General features: G+C 46.9%; 1 protein-coding gene across 2 annotated transcripts in view; it reads left to right on the top strand.

The window, feature by feature from the left end:
- The window catches only part of SRL (sarcalumenin), a 45818-nt gene extending 38226 nt beyond the window's left edge, over positions 1–7592 (top strand). For both annotated transcript variants that reach the window (XM_006266872.3, XM_059716215.1), the window contains 3 exons: positions 690–806; positions 1764–1997; positions 3148–7592. In XM_006266872.3, coding sequence (XP_006266934.1) covers positions 690–806; positions 1764–1997; positions 3148–3959 — 1163 coding nt within the window. In that variant the 3' untranslated portion in view covers positions 3960–7592. The remainder of the gene's footprint in view (positions 1–689; positions 807–1763; positions 1998–3147) is intronic.
- The last annotated feature ends 12143 nt before the right edge of the window (positions 7593–19735 follow it).

The raw sequence follows: 19735 nt of genomic DNA, 5'->3' as shown, positions 1-19735 counted from the left end.
CACTCACTATGGGGTAGACATAGTCTGAAGGTCTGTTCTAACTGTACAAAGCGGAAGTTTTCCCACTGACTTTGATGAAAGCTGGATCAAACCTCAATCCCAGTCATGTGCCACAACTGGTGCTATGACACCCTGTGGAAAGCACTACAGCCAGGGTACCATATACTCAGCTGTTCATACAGGACATCAAATACTCACTTGGCAGAAGCAGGCAGCAGACACAATGCATTGGAAGGGTGGAGAGGAGCTGCACTCAATTCATTTCCTCTACCTCATCCATGACTGACAGCACTGAGAGAGTCTCCTGCCAAGATAGTCAAACCTGTATGGTAGCTGGAATAGGCATGGGCTGGCCTGTCTAATCCATCTCTCTTATCACAGTGAGGCAGGTTATAAAAGATAAGCAGAAATATAGAGGAATAAGAAGCATGGCTGTACTTGTGTACCACCGACCCTTTCCCTGTGCAGCTCAGCAGCTCTGCCCTGCTCCTGCGAATGGCTGAAGAGCGGGGACCGTGGGATGTTTCCATGAGCTTGGAATGTGTAGCTAAGCATTCACACTCCCCAGCAATGCCTCGTTGTTTGTACAGGATATTCATTACAGCAGGGATCTAAAAGGGCAAATGCTGCTCAGGCAGCACAAAATTATACTGTTTGCTCACTTCCTTTGTTACTTGCCCTGTGTGCAGATGGAGAGATTACTTCCAAGCCGATGGTGCTCTTCTTGGGACCGTGGAGCGTTGGCAAATCCACCATGATAAACTACCTCCTAGGCCTGGATGACACACCCTACCAGCTCTACACAGGTAGCACGTGCTCTGGCTCTTCCATTGTTATGCTGTGCAAAGGTACAAGCTGGTGCTTGCCATTTCTAAGTCCATGTATTCATTCAGTCACAGTCAGAACATCACTTGTAAATCTACCTCCCAGCTGTTCTCAGCCCCATTCTCATAAATCTCCATTTTTACTAATTACAACCTTTCAGGTTCTCATGACAGCTATGATGCTGGACAAAGAGGTCCCGAGTCATTCTCTCTGGAGTCAGGAAACCTGCTCCTGTAACTGTGAGAGGCAGCTTCAGGGAGAGAAGTGGGTTTCCTTGTTCTTCTCCTGCCTGGAGACTGACAGCACAACCTCCTCATAACTCTCAGAGGCTCCCACCAGGGAGTAAGCTGTACATCTGCCTCTTCAGCAGTCTCACTTCCCACAGCCCAGAGGACCATGGCTGAGATCCTCCAGCCCAGGAAGTGCAGCACTGCAGGCAGCCTACCAACCAGCAACAGAACCATCATATCATGAGGGGAACTTGCCTTTTTTCTTCTCTCCTTTCCTTCCTTGTATGGAGCCAATTAATTTGCTTTAACAACTGGAATGACATTTCCCAGGCCTTCTTAATAACTCATTTGATCCCTAATCACAGCTACATATAGACCATTGGAATTAAGCTCTGTACTGAGATCTCTGAACTGGGATAATCAAGATATGGAAGCAAAGCAGGATTTGGGTCTCTATCATGCCTTTTACAATTAAGGCATCTCAACCCTGACTCTGCCCTGCAGATAATACTTCCTACACTCATGCAGCATACCATTGCATGATGCTGACACCACCTGGTAATCACTGATGCTTGGATCCTCTGCTTTATATTCATGATTAAGATGTATCTTCCACAGGGAGTCTCAGCCAGAGGGTGTGTCGAAATCTAACCTGTTGCTTAGACTTTGCAACACAGCCTGAGTTTTGCTTGTCTCCTTTCTGGACAGGGGCAGAACCCACTACCTCTGAGTTCACTGTCATCATGCATGGCCCAAAGCTGAAGACCATTGAGGGTATTGTGATGGCTGCTGACAGTGCACGCTCCTTCTCACCTCTCGAAAAGTTTGGGCAGAACTTCTTGGAGAAGTTGATCGGGATAGAAGTGCCTCATAAACTTCTGGAGCGGGTCACCTTTGTGGATACACCAGGCATCATTGAAAACCGCAAGCAACAGGAACGAGGTAGTGATTTGCTCTGTTCATTTTAAGGAGCATTAAAAGAGGAGTGACAATATTTTTGCAGGATGATAACAAAAATCCAATGAAGAGGATTTATGGTTAATAACAAAAGCTTAGTTTTACATTTCAGGGGCATCAAAAGTGTGCCTACTTGAGGTTATTATAGTAGCAAAGCAGAGGCCTAAGAGACATGTCCAGTATTTAGAGTAGATGCAGAAGCTTTCATCTTTAGTTTGGAGGTACAATATTTACACACTTAAGCAGGATGGGGGTGATTAGTGTCTCATGTACTATTTATTCATGAACTGCAGATTCCCCATCTTTTTTAAAATCATATTCTTGTTAGTCTGGGGCAGATCTCTGCCAAAGCCAGTGTGCTAAAGAATACAATAGAATAAATTCCACCAGAATATTAGTATTACAGCAGTTATCTATCTGACATCTGGGGCAGAATCCTGAGGTTTTCATCCCATAGACTAAGTATCTTAGTCAGCAGTGATGGGGTCAACCATGGCTTTAGAAATCAATTAGAACATGGAGAATTAGTAGAGGCAACAAGGAAAAAAGGCAGGTTTGGAAGGGGATGGGCAGGAGTGTAATTCCAGATGGGCCAACAGTACAAGTGGAAAAATACACACTTCTCCAGCAATTAGGCCTCAGAGATGAAAATCAGAAGAAAAAAATATATAAAATATTTGGATCATCTTCAATTATTACAGTATATTATTGAAATATAATATTATTATGTTATTGGTATTATCTTCTCTAAATATATCAGAGCATTGATTAACAAAGTAAATGGCATCTCTACACCCTTCCTTCCATTTTCTAGCTTAAGCCTAGGAGTGACATCTTGGTTCCTTTTAATGCAGTAGCAAAACTCTTGTTGACTTTACTGGGGTCAGAATGACACACAGGCAGCATTACCAATTGAGTATGCATTAATAGGGGGATTCATGACAAGGGTTTTTACCCAGTTTTACTATCTAAGAAATCCAAGGCTTCCCACTGCACAATACAGGTCTGAGTCTGATAGCACATGAGACACCGTGGGTTTGTGCCTTGTCTCTCTTATGAGATGAATCAAGTGTTCCTGTGTCAGATATGGAAGTCAGGCCATTTCTGTTGGATTTTTTTCTCTCCTCTCCCAAAGGTTACCCATTCAATGATGTGTGCCAGTGGTTCATTGACAGAGCTGACCTTATCTTTGTCGTCTTTGACCCTACCAAGCTGGATGTGGGCCTGGAGCTGGAGATGCTGTTTCGACAATTGAAGGGTCGTGAGTCTCAGATCAGAATCATCTTGAACAAAGCTGACAGCCTAGTCACTCAGGAGCTCATGAGAGTCTACGGAGCTTTGTTTTGGAGCCTGGCTCCTCTGATCAATGTCACCGAACCTCCCAGGGTCTATGTCAGTTCATTCTGGCCCCTGGAATACCAGCCAGACACCCACCAGGATCTGTTCCTTAAGGAAGAGATTTCACTCCTGGAAGACCTTAATCAGGTGATTGAGAACAGGTTGGAGAATAAGATTGCTTTCATCCGCCAACATGCCATCAGGGTTCGTATCCATGCCCTTTTGGTAGACCGCTATTTGCAAACCTACAAGGACAAAATGACCTTCTTTAGTGATGGGGAGTTGGTATTCAAGGACATTGTGGAAGATCCTGACAAGTTCTACATCTTCAAGTCCATTCTGGCAAAGACCAATGTCAGCAAGTTTGACCTGCCCAACCGTGAGGCCTATAAGGACTTTTTTGGAATCAATCCCATCACTAGCTTCAAGCTGCTCTCGTCACAGTGTTCCTACATTGGAGGATGTTTCTTGGAGAAGATTGAAAAGGCCATTACGAATGAGCTTCCTGATCTCTTGGGAAGTATTGGCTTGGGAAAAAAGCCCAGCATTCTCTCCTGTGACACAACTGGCTGTGGCGAAACTCCAAAGAACCGTTATAGAAAACCATAACACGGTGTGTAATGTAATAATTCATGTGCTCCTATTGGTGAATCAGCTTATGTCTTATCTGTCCAAAAAGCCATGGTTTATTAACCCTTTGAGTGCCACGCTGGCAAGACCTACTGTACAATGAGGACTTTGAGTCATTGACATCAATGGCAGGGGGGAGTTGGGTGGGCATAGGAAAGAGAATAAAAACTGTGAATTCCTGATATTTTATCTTTGTTATTTCAAACAGAAGGCAACATGCAAGCTGTAAGTAAAAGCAAATGAATGGTGATCTAGAGTTGTAGCTGCTTTTTCACTGGTACAGAAGCTCACAAGTATGGAACAAGCAGTTCAACCTTTGTATTCACTATAAAAGACAGGGAGTGAGAAATAGGGATTCAGGCATGAGAGCAGGGTGGACATGATAATTTGAAGAATCAGAGAGGGACACCATTGGGGAAGGAGACTCAGGTGAGAAGTAGATATTGGGTTGTGGTTTTATAAATCCCTGTAGATTTATAGAATCTGTGTTTTCTTTCCCAGACTTGTAGGCCATCAGGTTCAGTGCTTTAATGCACTATACTTGGATAACATCTGACCTCTAACTGAGAGTTTTAGCATTCATGCAGATATTAGCCCACTCTGTCCCAGGACCACAGGTTCGGATTTAAAATAGGTTTGGTCCAATCTCTGAGAACATTTCACTTTTAGATCCAAAACACTTTGATGGGGGATCTGGAAGTCTGGATTGGAAAAAGAAAGAGACTGAAATTGAACCAGTAGTGATAACTGGTTATAACCACTGCCTGAGACAGGGGTTATAAACCAAGTAAAAGAATGCTAAAGAAAACTGCTGAAAGCATCAGTCACTCCCAGAGGCTGGGTGCTTAGTGTATTAACTTCACGAAATTCTATGTTGACAAATCAAACACAGACCTCACCAGGGCTCAGAGGGTTAATTGATTTGCAATTTAACTTCATTTATGCCAGTGTTGCATGTTTTCTCAGTCAGGTCTCTGCATTTTTGTTCTGTTTGAAGAAACGCAGAGACACTGTGTGATTTACTGTAGGTCTCCTTTATTTCTTCCTGTCTTTTTGCTGTAGATTAGGAAGTAGAAGGTTCATGTGGCTTGTTTTATATGGACTGTAGTCATACTTTAACCAATTTGGTTGCTACGTTGTTTCCTGGTCCTGGTACAACAACACTCAAAACTGTGAGTCTCAGTATAAATTAATATTGCTTGGAAAACATCAGAACCAGTGTCAGCCTTTCTGCATACATAGGGCTTTGTACCTGGTGACTACAGCACAAGGGAAAAAGAAGAGGCCTTGTAACTAAGGATATATTTTCTTGGCCAGAATGACCCAGCACAGGTGGTTGGTGAGATAAGAACTAACTGAAGAAATAGACAGAAGTTGGCCTAGATGTTGAATGGTGCATTAGAAGGCATGAGGCTTGCTACATGGCCTTTCCTCCTCATTCTCTCTGTCACGTGGACCTGAGATGATTCTGGTCTTCATAAAAACTGGAAATGAAGGACTTACTGTAACATACTAGTGGGCCATATCCATCTGGGAACAAAAATCATGAGCATGCCATGTAAGGCAAGGGAAAGACAAGAAAGACAAAGGAAGTGACATATATGTTTTCTAAAAAAAAAAAGAACATGAGAGGTGCTAAGCAGAAACTGTCATAAGAACATCATGGGTCTGGAGAGCAGCATATGTCCATCCCAAACACCTGAACAGAAATGTTGCTCAGGCTACAACAGGAACACCCCACACTAGCTAGTGACTCAGCTCCCCTTGTGCTGAAACCTCAATGCTAAATGTTCCTTGAAATGATCCAGGTGAGGTCTGGCAGACATTGCTTCATGGATGCTTGATTTGGTTCACATGTGCTACCATGCAGGACTGTGCAGTCAATCCAGTGAGGACCCCAGAGGCTGAGTGCAGGAGTACAGGTACAAGTACATAGATGAGTAATGGGAAAGAAAGGGCAAGTTTCATGCTGAGGGATTCTGTGCACAGCACAGAAAGGAAGGGGGCAGTAAATTAGATAAGAAGAGGCGTGAGAGAAACTGGCTTCCAAAATAGCAAAAAGAGAGAAGTGATGCATGCATGAGTCAGAATGGAGTAAAGTCTCAAACCTGCACTGAAGCTGCCTTCACTTCTATTCTTCTTTTCTCCTTTTTTACATTACCCCATTGCTTGTCATATCCTTCTTTGTCTGTCTCACCCACTCCTTTTCACCTCTTATTGTCCTGTTAAGCTTACCTGCTGCCTCCCTCATTTGTCCTATTTTGCATGATTTTCTTAGTAGCTAGTGAAAAGAAACACCGTTAGAAATGTGCTAATATTGTCACTGCTGCTGCCATCTCATTGTGATTTAGATATGGCAAGCAAACAAGGCCATCAGACTGTTCTGAGTGCCTTATCTTTCTTGCTGGTTCTTTGCCTTTTTGTTTCTCTGCAATCTTTAGCATACCTGGGGGAAATTCTTTGACCTGTATGCAGGAGGTCAGACTATACAATCTAATGGCCCTTTCACACCTTACAGTTAGTTTGAAATCTTCCATTTTAATTTTGTGTTCCTCTGTCTTTCTCCTGTTCACTTTGTCTTCCCCTTTTTCCTGCTTTTTCTTTCCTCCAGTTCTTGTCATCCCTTTCTTCTAGCCCACTAGCAGTCATCCTGTAGGTCATAAGACTACTGCTGTCCTTTTGGGATAGGTGAGGATCATGGTGTGCCTGGGATTCCACATTTGGATATAAGCCCAGAATCACTGCAGCAGAGAGAAAGGTCAAGGATATAACACCTGGCTGGCAGCAGGTATTACACCTTCTGTATGTTCCATGGGTAAATGTCTCTTGCTGGCTTGGCTTCGAAAATGATGATCTCTTGTGTGTTACCTGATGATGTCATCTTTTTTGCACAATAGATAAAAACAAAGCACCAGAGCTAGGGCCCTGAATGGGTCTTCCCCTCATTATCAAGCCTTCCTATAATAACTCACATTAATATTTTTTTCTTAAAAGTATACCCTGCACCCCAAATTTTACCCATTGCCCTTAAGGAAAGAGTGGAGGCAACTGTGACAGAAAATAAAGGAAATGGCCTGGTGCATTTGTCTGTTAGCTGAAGCCAATTCAGCATTGCCAGGACTCTGACACACTTTGGATAGCCTTTCTTCCCAACCATCTTGACATGCAACATGACTTGTGTAGCCACAGCAAATGACTGTTAGTCTAATAAGGCCTGTCGTTCAAAGCTTGCTTTGCCTGGCATAGTCTGATATCACTGCAGACTTCTGCCACCAGTCTGACTGTCTCTGTTTTATGAAACCAGATTAACTTTACTGGAAACAAACAACCACATGGTGTGAATGAGAAGTTGCTGAGCTGTGGGAAATGCATCTGAAATGAAAATGGGGAGTCTGGAGATCTTGTAATTTTGCTAAAAAAAACCCCCAAACTAAAATTGTTAACACCACAGCCGTGTGCTTCTTTTTAAACAGGATTCTGGACATACATATTAGAAGGAATTACATAGCTGTAATATATTCCCAATTAGATATTCATGATTATGTGCCTTTGGATAAAACTGTCAGTCTGAACATCAATCCATCTAATAAAACCTAGTATTTTCCAAACACACTCCAGGGATATATTTGCTTCATTTATTTTTCTGCAGATTGCTGGAGCTCCAGGCTCTGGGACATTTGTAAATGTCTTACGAGAGCAGAAGTAGGCCCCAAGAGGGAGAGCTGTGCTTCCAGTAATTTCTGTCGAAAAGAAAGGGAAAGAGATCCCAGAGGTCATGCCTTTAACTGCCAGTGTAGATGAAATGCTGCCTTAAGATGCCTTCATGTGATTGCCATCCATTTTCCTCCTGCTAGCAGAAAGCCTCATGGCTTAGCAGGATGCTGCAAACAGACTAGGCTTACCTGGAAGGGGGAGATGGTGAAGGAAAGGGGAGAATCCCATGACACCCAATTCAATGGCTCTCAGCCTTTCCAATACCATGTCCTCATGTTACAGGAGAAAAGTATTTTGCGATTCCTTCCCATAAGACCACAAAGAAAGGGAGACTCTCTTAGGCTTCCCCCACACTGAAAACACATGGCTTGGTGGATGGGCTTGGCATTAGATGTAAGTTGATCCCCCAAACTTGGCATCTGGTTGTTGTTTCACACAACTGCAGGGTTGGGATGGCCTCACCAAGCATCTCTCATCACAGTTTAACTCAGTCCGGAAAGGGCCTTAGGGCACAGAGCCCGAGTCACCCCCTTGCTCTCTCTCATAGAGGGATTTGCTGCTAGGTCTCGCTTCTCCTTCAGCTCCTCACAGGTACTGCTCAGTTACAGTCCCAGGAGTTATGAAGAGGGGATTATTAGGGTCAAATTTAACCCACACTTCCTTTGCTAAGGTTTGCTGTGGACTCTGCTGTGAGCTGTAGGATTTGCCTATGCTGCTACCTAGCCTGTTTCCAGGACTACCCTCTAGTTCTAACTCCTTCGCTCACCTTTGGCAGCAGTCCAACATATCCCCAAAAGCTCGCCTAAGCATCACACCCCAAGGTCAAACATTCCCTTAGCCTTCCCCTCTGCTTTCACAACTCACCTGGGAGCTGGACAACCTAGGACAAGAAGTCGAGCAGCACCTTCTGGCCCCTCTGTTCTCTACTGCCTGTCTCTACTGCTCATAATTAGAGCCAAGCACAAGAAGAAACCAGCCATAGACATACCAATTCCTAGAAGAGCTTGAGCAATTTAACATAGGTGGGGACAGGCAGTGTATGGGGCTCAGGTGAGTCAAGGGTGACCCTTGAAATCTCCAGAGAAAGTGATATGGTTGTCAATGAAAACAGCTCAGTAAAAGATGCATAATGAATGGGGTGGAGAATAAAGAGAATATTAAAATGCCTTTAATCAGTGGGCCTGACCCATATATCGCATCTCAAAAAATGGATGGCTAAACTAGAGTTGTTCAGAGAAGGGTGATGAGAATGAGGCCTTGGAAAAATTCTTATGATGAGAGATTTTAATGATGGAGACTGTTACCTGAGAAAGAAGACATCAAAGAGGGGACAAAGAATAAAAGTATTTAAAGTTATAAATACTCTAGAGAAGTTAAACTAGGAGCTTCTGTTCTCCCTGTTGCTGAACACAAGAACAAAGTGATATTCGGTGGAAATAAAAGGCAGAGGTTTGAATAAAAAAGTGCTCTCTCACACAGTATGTGATTAAACTGTAGATCCATTTGAGACCAAACACTGAACAAGATTCCAAAGGGGATTGGACATTTACAGCTAATTTGGGTCAGGCAGTAATCTTTGTATTTCAGGGATTAAATCAGTCTTCAGTCGTTACAGACCAGGATGCAAGCTAATGAAGACAGAACATCCTGCATCTGCCTGCTGCTGGGATTTTACTGGACTAGATGGGTGCCCAGTCTCATCCAGTCCAGTCATTCCTGCATTTTCTGCCAGCAGAGCTGGGATTTCTTCTCACCTACTGAAATGTTACATTGACACTATTGGATTTCATCTGACCTTGCCATGTAAATGAAAGGAGGAGCAGACCCTTACTGCACCTGCAGATGTAGGTGACATCAGGACAGGAAGGCAGCTTCTAAGTTCATCTGTGCCTAGAGTCAGGCCACTAGTCCACCAGAGAGTTATTTGTTGTGGGGTAAGTGGGGAGAGAAAGATGGAATCTCACATTTCCAGTCCCATTCCCATCACAGAAAAGCACAATAAGTAGCAGGTGCCTCCACCCCACTTGGACATCACCTACTTGCAGGTTTCATAGTTGTTAGGGTCAGAAGGGACCTCAATAGATCATCGAGTCTGACCCCCTGCCCTGGGCAGGAAAGAATGCTGGGGTCCTATGACCCCAGCCAGGTGCTTGGCCAGTCTCCTCTTAAAGACCCCCAAGGTAGGGGAGAGCACCACCTCCCTTGGAAGCCCATTCCAGATTCTGGTAACCCTTACCGTAAAGAAATTCTTCCTGATGTCCAACCTAAATCTGCTCTCTGTCAGGTTGTGGCTGTTGTTCCTGGTTATTCCAAGGGGTGCCCTGGTAAACAGAGCATCTCCTATTTCTTGCTGCCCCCCCCCCAATGAATTTGTAAATGGCCAAAAGAGCCCCTCTCAGCCTTCTCTTGCGGAGGCTGAAGAGATCCAGGTCCCTCAGTCTCTCCTCATACGGCCTTACCTGCAGGCCCCTAATCATACAAGTGGCCCTCCTCTGAACCCTCTCAAGGTTATCCACATCCCTCTTGAAGTGTGGTGCCCAAAACTGGGTGCAGTACTCCAGCTGTGGCCTGACCAATGCCATATGGAGGAGAAGTATCACCTCCCTGGACCTGTTCATGATGCACCTGCTAATGCAGGATAGAGTGCAGTTAGCTTTACTGATTACTTCATCACATTGATGGCTCATATTCATCTTGGAGTCAACTATGACTCCGAGATCCTTTTCTGCTGCTGTGCTGCTGAGAAGGCCATCCCCTGGCCTAGAGATGTGCTGGTGATTCCTTCTCCCTAGATGTAGCACTTTGCACTTGTCTTTGTTGAACTGCATCCTATTCTTTACAGCTCAGTTTTCCAACCTGTCCAGGTCTGCCTGGATTCGATTCCTTCCCACTAGTATGTTTACTTTACCCCATAATTTTGTTTCATCCGTGAATTTGGACAGAGTGCTCTCCATGCCCTCATCCAAGTCACTGATGAAAACACTGAGTAGCACAGGTCCAAGGGCTGAGCCTCGCAGGACTCCAGTGCCCACATCTTTCCATGCTGATACTGACCCATCCACCACCACTCTCTGGGTGCAACCCTTAAGCCAATTTGCCACCCACCTAACCATGTAATCATCTATGTCACAGCTACTCAGTTTGTTTATGAGACTAGGATGAGATACTGTATTGAAGGCCTTCATAAAATCCAAGTAGATGACATCTACCTCAATGCCTGCATCTAAGCATTTTGTGACCTGGTCATAAAAGGTAACAAAGTTAGTCAGGCAGGATCTACCTGCTATGAACCCATGCTGGTTGCCCTTCAGCATTATTTTTCCTGCTGGGCTCCCACAAATGTAATCCTTGATCATTTTTTCAACCGTTTTCCTTAGGATAGAGGTGAGACTAACTGGCCTATAATTACCTGGATCCTCCTTCCTCCACTTCTTGAAAATAGGGACCACACTGGCCCTTTTCCAGTCCTCTGGGACCTGACTTGAATACCAAGAGTGCTCAGACAACTGTGCCAGTGCCTCTGGCCAATTCCTTCAGCACCCTTGGATGAAGATCATCTGGACCTGCTGATTTAAACACATTCAGCCCCTCCAAGTGTCCCTTTACTAGGTCAGTGCTGACCATTAGTGGGCTGGTGTTCCTTCTGTGCCTTTCTATAATGCAATTGGGAGATTTGTCTTGATCCATGTTCAGAAATACACAGGGAAAAAATTCATTGAAGAGTTCAGCCTTGTCCTTCCTATCTGTCACCAATTGCCCTAGTCTGTCCTGTAGGTGTCCTATGTTACTCTGCACCTTCTTTTTGCTCCCTGAAGAAAGACATTTTTTGTTGTCTTTAATTTTTGTCACCAGCCTGAGATCCATTGCTGCTTTGGCCTTCTTAACTGACTCCCTGCAAGCGCAAGCCAAGGAGGTATACTCCTCCTTGGTAGCTACCCTCTGCTTCTACAGCCTTTATGCCTCTTTCTTTGCCCCTAGGCTTTCTTGGATTTCCCTGTTCAGCCAAGAGGGTTTCGTGGCCCCTTTGCCCCCTTTTGTGCACAATGGGATTGTCTCCTTCTGCACCCAAGGGATTGCTCCCTTGAGGAACGACCACCCTTCCTGGACTCCCATCTTGCCACTGCTCTTGATTTTCAATGCCTCACTAACTAATCTCCTGAGCACATTGAAGTTAGCTTTTCTGAAGTTGAGTACTTCTGCTCTGCTCATTACTTTTCCCACCCTACACTGGATAGTGAATTCAATCAATTGATGGTCACTATCCCCTAGGTTACCTTGCACCCGCAGATCCCCCACCAGGTCATCCTCTGTAGCTAGAACCAAGTACAGCAAAGCGTTTCCCCTAGTGGGACCGTATACCTCTTGTGTTAGGTGGAGGTCCTATATGCAGGTTAAGAACCTACTTGAACAGTTAAATCTGGCTGATTATTCCTCCCAGCAGATATCAGGGTAGTTTAGGTCACCCATGACAACCATGCCCCTTGACCGTACGGCCTCTGAGAGCTGCCTTGAGAATTCAAGGTCTAGCTCATCCTCCTGGTGTGGTGGTCTGTAGTAGACCCCCACTTCCAAGTCCCTTTCCCCCTGACCCTCTTGTATTCTAATCCACAGTACCTCAATTTGCCCCTTCTCTGATCTCATCTTGATTATAGATGTGTATTGCTCCTTAACGTAGAGAGCAACACCCCCCATTACCCTTTCCCCCCACTCTATCATGTCTGTAAAACCTACAACCCTCAATGCTTACTGCCCAGTCATGAGTAGGGTCCCATCAGGTTTCAGTTAGCCCAACCAGGTCAAAGTTATTGCTTGCAAGCAGGAGCATGAGTTCTTGCTGCTTGTTCCCCATGGTATTCACTACAGGCTAAGCACAGGCTTCTAAATGCTGCAGTTGGTCATTGTAGAAATGGAGTACAAATCCCTTGTATTGTGGGTTCTTATAAAGAGCCCAATTAGATGATCACAGGCAACTGGTCTGAGCCAGCAAAGCCCTTTGGCAGAAGGGATGAGCCACCAGTGGTGGGGAAGTTTGTTTTCTATGCTACAGAATGTATTTCCCTTCTGCCTGCTTTGGATTCAAGCAGATACATGCCTGAATATCCCCTGCACTGGAATGAAGACAGGTCTGGTTATGACCGCAAACATTCTGAAAAGGACACTGAATAACCCTAGAGAGGCAAGGGGGAGGGAGTAGAGCCTACGAGACTGGATTCTCTCATGGCAGTCTAGGATCACCCCACTCCTGCCTTGATCTCAACACATTCCTGCAGCATCTCCTCCACCCTGGAATGGAAAGGTAAGAAGGTGCCAACAACTGAGACATGAGTAGGGGGTGCTCCTGCGTTGAACCACCCATCTCACTGTGCCTGACCACCTTCCAGGCTCTGAGTGCCTCCCTGGGGGTTCCTCACATCTGGCCAACCCCCTTCCTGGAGCACACCTGCTAGCCTGGGGGTTCCACTGCCACCACCCAGGGCTGGGCTTGATTCTGGCTCTGTGCACCCTGGGAAACACAGGCCCTCAAGGGTACTTGATTCACTTCAAGAACTTGAGATGCTTCCCTCAGTCAGAAGCACATGTAGTGGTCTCCCTTATTCAGCCGAACCAAGGAGACCCCAAGGCATAATCTAGATCCACTCCTAATAAGTCTCCCACACTAGGTGCAAAGGAGAACTTTATTGGTTACAAGGGGTAGGGTTGGAATAGGGTACAGGGTAGAGCAATATCAGAGAAATCTCATAGAGTAAACTCCCCTGGCTGGGTAGCCTTTGATCATGCATCTGAGTTACTGCAAGCTATATATCTAGTTAGATCTCAGGTAACTTACTCACAAGTATCATCCAGAGGTAGGTGAAGATTCCCTCTGCAGGCAGGCAGTTCCTTGATCGAGTTTTGAGAGCGAGAGCAAGTTTCAGATGGTTCAACTCTTCTCTCTCTCTGAGCCTTCCTCGTGGCTGCTGCTCTGCTCCTCCTGGGCAGTCATTAACTTTTATAGCTCTTGTGACCTCATTTACCTGGTCCAATGGAGGCCAGCACCTGTTGGCTGTCAGCCAACTGATTTGAAATGCATCACTAGTTGCTGGGCAGACTGGCAGTTCCCAGCTCCCCAGAGAGCAAGCCCCTCACCCAGGTATGTGATGCCAGTCACGTAGGCAGAGGGAGCAGGTTTCCCAACTCCCGCAGGAATGTATCCAGCTCAGGTTGCCTAAAGAGCTAGGGTAAGGTGTGTATCCTCTGCTGGGCCCATCCTAACCAAATTGTCACAGAGCAGAGTTTTGGGGGAGAAACAGAGGTATCCTTCTGCTACAACCTACATAGAGAGAAAGAGTGTACATCTGAGACAGAGTAAGTGTGAGATGCGGCTGTGTATGTGAGCTCAGGAAGAAAGTAAGGCCAATCAGGTAGTGAGAGGCAAAGGCACAATCATACCAGGTCTGGTGATAGATAAGGCTTGAGGTCTGGATGAATGAAGCAGAGACAGGGCAGGGGGAAGACTGGCATCTGTACGATAATAGCACAGGGAAGTTATAGGGTACGTGACACCTTCAAAACAATACAAACTCTCTTTGATTCAGGCATATTGCCCCCCCCATGTCAGTGTCACACATGCATCCCACTGGTGGGGAAATGGAGCCTTGGAGAAGTACTCCCTGTTCTGGGGACAGAGTTGTGAACGGGGTTCAGCAACACACTATGAATTGGATTAACACTGCTCCCACCGGAACCATGGGGTTTTTTACTCCTGACAGTATGAGCAAATGGAGGTTAGATGGGAAGAAGTCCCAGGAAGGCTGATGAACAAAGTAAAATGGAAAATCCATAACTTCAAGATCCCAGGCTTGGATTCAGTGGAGGAGGTGGACCTGGATCCCCCCCACCTAAAGATCCCTTAGATTACTAACCAAAGAGGGATCATAACACTTATCTATTCTGAACTAAAACAGGGTAATGCACTGGGAACTTTAATCCTCACTGGCAAAGCAAGATAGTATTGGGCTACAGGACTTGACTACTGAACCCAAGTCACATAGAAAGCATGGACATTTCCAAGCTACTGGCTTTCCAGGCTCATCCTCTAGCACTGCAGTCTTACCTGAGGAAGCTCAACCAGTGATCAACATGGCTAGGGCAGGCTGCTGAGACTATACCTCCGTAACCCTGCTAGCCAGTCAGGCTTCTTGTCTGCTCTCTTTTTTGAGGAGAGAACTAGATAAAAAGGTGGAAAAAATTATAGAAAAAAGGGGGAAAATTGATTAAATGCAATGTGGAAGGGGACTGACATGTTTATGTGGGGCTTCTCGGCCCTATGGCTAAAATGAAACGTAGGATCTGGGAACTGATGGACAGGCTGTATAGTATGGTACTATTTAGGGCTGTGTGAAATGGCAGCATTCTGTTTGGACCAGTGTTTTGACATTTTGACGGAACAGCGTTCTATTTTGAATTTTGTTTCGATTCAAAACAGCTGTTCCATTCCATTCCGTTGGAACAGTTTCGCCGTTTCGACATTTTCCCCATAGGATATAGTGGGGAAGGTCGAAACAACATATAACTTTGTAATTTCTGGCCTGATTTTGATGAAACTTGCAGGAATAGTAGCTCCTTCTGAGGGCAAAAAGCCTGCCAAGTTTCAAAGAGATAGGTGCAGGGGGTTTGGGAAAACTGCACCCCAAATTCTTGTGTTAAGCCACAGCGGGGTCAAAACTGCAGGCATGCTCCCACCCACCTGTTTCTGGGCCAACTGCCCACCCCTCTTTCTCCTGCCACACCTTGACTGAAAAGCAGTTCAGATGTTACCAAGGTGGGAGGCTGCCCATTTAGGCCCCTGATGTGTAGGGATGACATCCGTTCAAAGCTCCTGTCCTACCTGCCCTACACTGTGGCCCATGCCTCACACTTGGCATCCCAGGCAGCTAAGCTCACCTGGAGCCTCACAACTCCACTGCAACCAGCAAGCCTCAGACCTCTCAAAGATCTTATAGGTCTGGGCTTTCTCTAGCCAGGACTGTGCATGCATGTGGTGGCTGGAGATTTTCAAGTGCCTTCTACCTGCCTTTCACCAGGGAGGTTTGCAGTCCTGGGATTTCCTGGGGGTTGCCATGCTACTAACAGTCCCACCAGGCCTCCCAACCCTGGCAGGGTGCAGTTTTAGGTCATTCCCAGGACCTGGGGCCTCCTCCTTCCCCATAACCCCAGCTCACACCTCCAAGTTTGTCCTGACACAGGAGCTCAGCAGAGAGGTGTTCTTCCCCTGCTGGCTGGTGATACAGTGAGTGCTTCCTCCAGCTCTGAGAGTGGAGCATTAAATGGTATAAAAAAAAAAAAGGGAATAGGTGCGGAAGGAGTGAGGAGAGTGGCACTCACTCCGTCTACATGTGGAGGTTGGGGAACCCCGGCAATGGGAGGTTCATCTTGAGGAACACCAGCTGCCCCACCAAACCAGGATCCAAGGAGGTGCGGCGAGGTGTCACAACATCCCCAGCAATGCTGAACACCCTTTCACTTGGAACACTGGGTGGACAGGACAGGTGTTCCTGGGCAACTGTGGTCAGATCCTGACACATCTGCTTGCAGGTTGCCCAGTAGGCAGCAGCTCCACATCCTCAGTGAGATAGGTAGCTATCGAGGCCTTGGTGCTACCTGCCCGATGCTGGGGTCTGGTGCCTCTGGACCCCAAAATGGAAGCCAGGCCCTTGGCCCACATTGGCATGCCTGTGATGGAGGAGACTGGCTGGTGGATGGAGTGCTGGCATGGGACAGTGGTTTCCCCTGTTCCACATCCCCCTACCTCTGCCCTTCTGTCTCCCTGACTCTGTTCACTAGCACTTCTGTCTACTGATCCAGGGTTTTGCTGGTGCACACACTCCCCTTCACCCTCAGGACACACATGACCACCAGCACATGGACCATACTGGAGCACGACGGATCCAGAGGTTTCTTGATGCCGTCCTTCAGCCACTTCACCAGTGCCTGCACCTCTGGTGATAGTGGCTTTCCACAGCCAGGAACACTGATAACCTGGAAGCTCTCCATTTGGCTCTGAAATTCTCTCACTACAGGGATAACCTGGCAAAGGAGGGCATCACCAGTGCTGAGGCTCTCGGTGCCCTAGAGAAATGGCTTGAGAACCACCAAGATCTGGGAGATGGTATCCCACACTGTTTTGTTAAGGGGGCTGCTGATCCCAATCTCCCCAAGCAAGACAATCTCATGGATGGCCTTCCGTTGCTCAACCAGCCTTTTGAGCATCAGGTATGTGGAGTTCCTCTAAGTCTTCACATCCCGCATGATTTTGTGTTGTGGGATGTTCAGCTCTGCCTGTTTGTCCCATAGCATCTTGCCTCCCTTAATGCTCTGGTGGAAGTAGCCAGCCACATTCCTGCATTTTGAAATGAGCAGGCTGGTTGTGATGGCGCCATCACCGGGAGCCCTGTCCCCCTCCAAGGCTTCCCTGACTATGAGGTGGAACTTGTGTGCCACCCAGTGACTGCCAACAAAGTTGGTATTACAAACTGCCTTAACCATATTGGCCCTGCTGTCAGTGACCATGAACCCGTGGGTGAGCTTGTCCTGCCCAACAAGCCACACCTGCACCATGCAGTTCATGGCCACCATGATCTCCCTTGTCATGTGGGACTCATCCATCACCTCCACTTGAAGGAGAGCCCACCGATGGTCTGACTGATTGCACAAGTGCCCTGTGAGGGAGAGGAAGGCATGATTTCCACACCCACTGTTCCAGATGTCCAAGGTGAAGTGTAAGGCCACCTGTGAACCTGCCTTGCACAACTTCTCCCTCAAGTACTCTCTGCATGCCTCATACAGGGAGGGCACCATCGTTCTGCTGAAGGTGGTGCATGCAAGCACACAGTATGATGGGGTCACAAGTGCCATGAGCTGCCTGAACCCTGGCTGCTCAACAAAGGAGAAGGGTTGGTCACCCAGAGCAAGCATCTCCACAATGCTCTGGGTGACCTAGCTTGCCTTTGGAATGTGCCTTTTCCCCACTGGCCCAGGGTGACCTGCCTCTGCTTCTGGGGGACAGGGGCTTTGGAGTGAGAGGGGGACTTCCCTTTGGGCATGCTCATGGGCAACTGGTGCCGCCTTAGCCAGGGGGGCATGTGCCCCACCTGTAACCAGTCTTTCTGCCCGGGGAGGGGGTCTCCCTGCAGCAGATCTCGATGCCGGGGGGGGGGGGGGGCCCACAGCTGATTGCTGCAGCTGATCACTGCAGCCGCTTCCGGGAGAAATATTTCAAAGGAATTAACAATAGTGATGGTAGGCAAGGGTAAGTGGGAAAGGACTAGCTAATGGCTGGCTACAACTTGGTAGTAACAGACTACCTACTGCTACCAGCCTAGACCTTTCAGATGCTGTGCTCTGCTGTTCGTGCTGCAAAAGGCAGATCTCACAAAAGGCAGAGAGCAGTTCACAAACAGCCTTACATGTTTATTCTCCATCCCTCCCCCAGAGCACTGGGATTGGAAGGGACCTCAGGGACAGATTGTAGACACTGGCCAGTTACATATGTCAATATCACAGCAGTCCTTCCCCCCCTCTTCCTCTTTCTCTTCCTCTTCCTCTTCTCTCTTCTCTCTTCTGAGTTTCTGTTTCCCTGCAAACCTGCCTCCAAAACGTTCTGAAACATCTGAAACATTTTGGATGTTTCTGTTTTGTTTTGGAGATGTTTCAGAGCCTTCCATTCTGATTTGGATCTGGGGTTTCAGGTGCTGAAACAGACTGAAACATCTTCAAAATGAAATGGCTGCTGAAGTTTCGCACAGCCTTAGTGACCAGGGCTCTGGTGCTAATATCTTACTCTTGCTCAAATTAAAGTGATCGAGAGTGACTCAAACTGACCAGGACCTTGGTTTGGCATCTTTCCCCAAGACCCCATATAGCACAGCACACCACAGCACAGCACAGCACAGCACATAGAGTCACTTCCTTGGTACTGATCCAGTTCCATCTTCTGATAGATCAGCACGATTTCCTAGAGCACCTGCAAGTTCCCCAAAAATTGCACATCTGAGCACTGAATGAACAAGAGCCTACTTAGGACAAAATGCTACCTTTACCTGGGCAGAGGAAGTAGAATGGTCTCAACTGTGTGCATTGGCCCTTCTGGCACAGGGCTAGATAGCCCACGCTGCCCAACCCAGACAATGCAGAGCCTAGCAGTCTGGCAGACTGGGAAATTCTCCTAATCATTTCTAAAGCATCTTTCCCTTTCCTGGCTTCCTCCTCCACACCAGATTGTTTGCTGTGTTGCAAACTTTTTAGGGTAAGGTCTGCCTTTTTGTTAGATGTGTCTACAGCACCTGGCACATGGGGCCCAACCCAGATGAGTATCAATGCAACATGAACAGCAAAGAGTAACAGCTGGCCTGGGTGCAGCAGAGTCCTGCAGTTTGGGCCCATCGCCAGCAGAGGGCAGCAGTTTTATGCAGTAGCGTTGGGGGAGGGGAAATGCTTGCAACCATGCTATCATAGTACCAGGACCTGGGCCTTAAGGCCGGGGACAGATATTATACATAAACCAGTTTAAGTGATCAGAAACTGGTTTAAACTTGTAACAGAACAGATGTTCAGTGCACATAAACCAGTTTGAAAATGGCTGAAACCAGTTGAAATAAACCTGGTTGAATGTAGTATCAGACTTAACTGATTTGGGCCAAACTGGTTTATGTAATGTTTGTCCCAGGCCCCTTGCTGGTTTAAGATAAACCAGACTCCCCCAGCATCCCAGCATGCTCTCTGGGCTGGGCGGGGCTCTCTGTTCCAAAGCAGAGCTAGCCCCTTCCCTCTGCTCCCTCTCTGGAGCTCCAGCAGAGACTGCAGGCACAGCAGGGTCTGCCTGGCTTCCTCCTACCCTACCCCCACCCCCCTTGCTGCTCACTGCTCAAGCAGGAATTCTCCCCTCCCTCCCATCTCCCACAGCACAGCCCCCAGCCCCATGGACCCTAGGCATATGGTATGCTAGCTAATACGAAGAGGTGTCTGTGTGTGTGTCTCTCCGTTTTCACTGGGACAGGCAGACA

This window comes from Alligator mississippiensis, chromosome 13 (assembly GCF_030867095.1).
Source record: "Alligator mississippiensis isolate rAllMis1 chromosome 13, rAllMis1, whole genome shotgun sequence".
NCBI classification, from domain to species: Eukaryota; Metazoa; Chordata; order Crocodylia; family Alligatoridae; genus Alligator; species Alligator mississippiensis.
The sequence above is the reverse complement of the archived record's forward strand: the minus strand, read 5'-3'. Positions and strand labels throughout refer to the sequence as shown.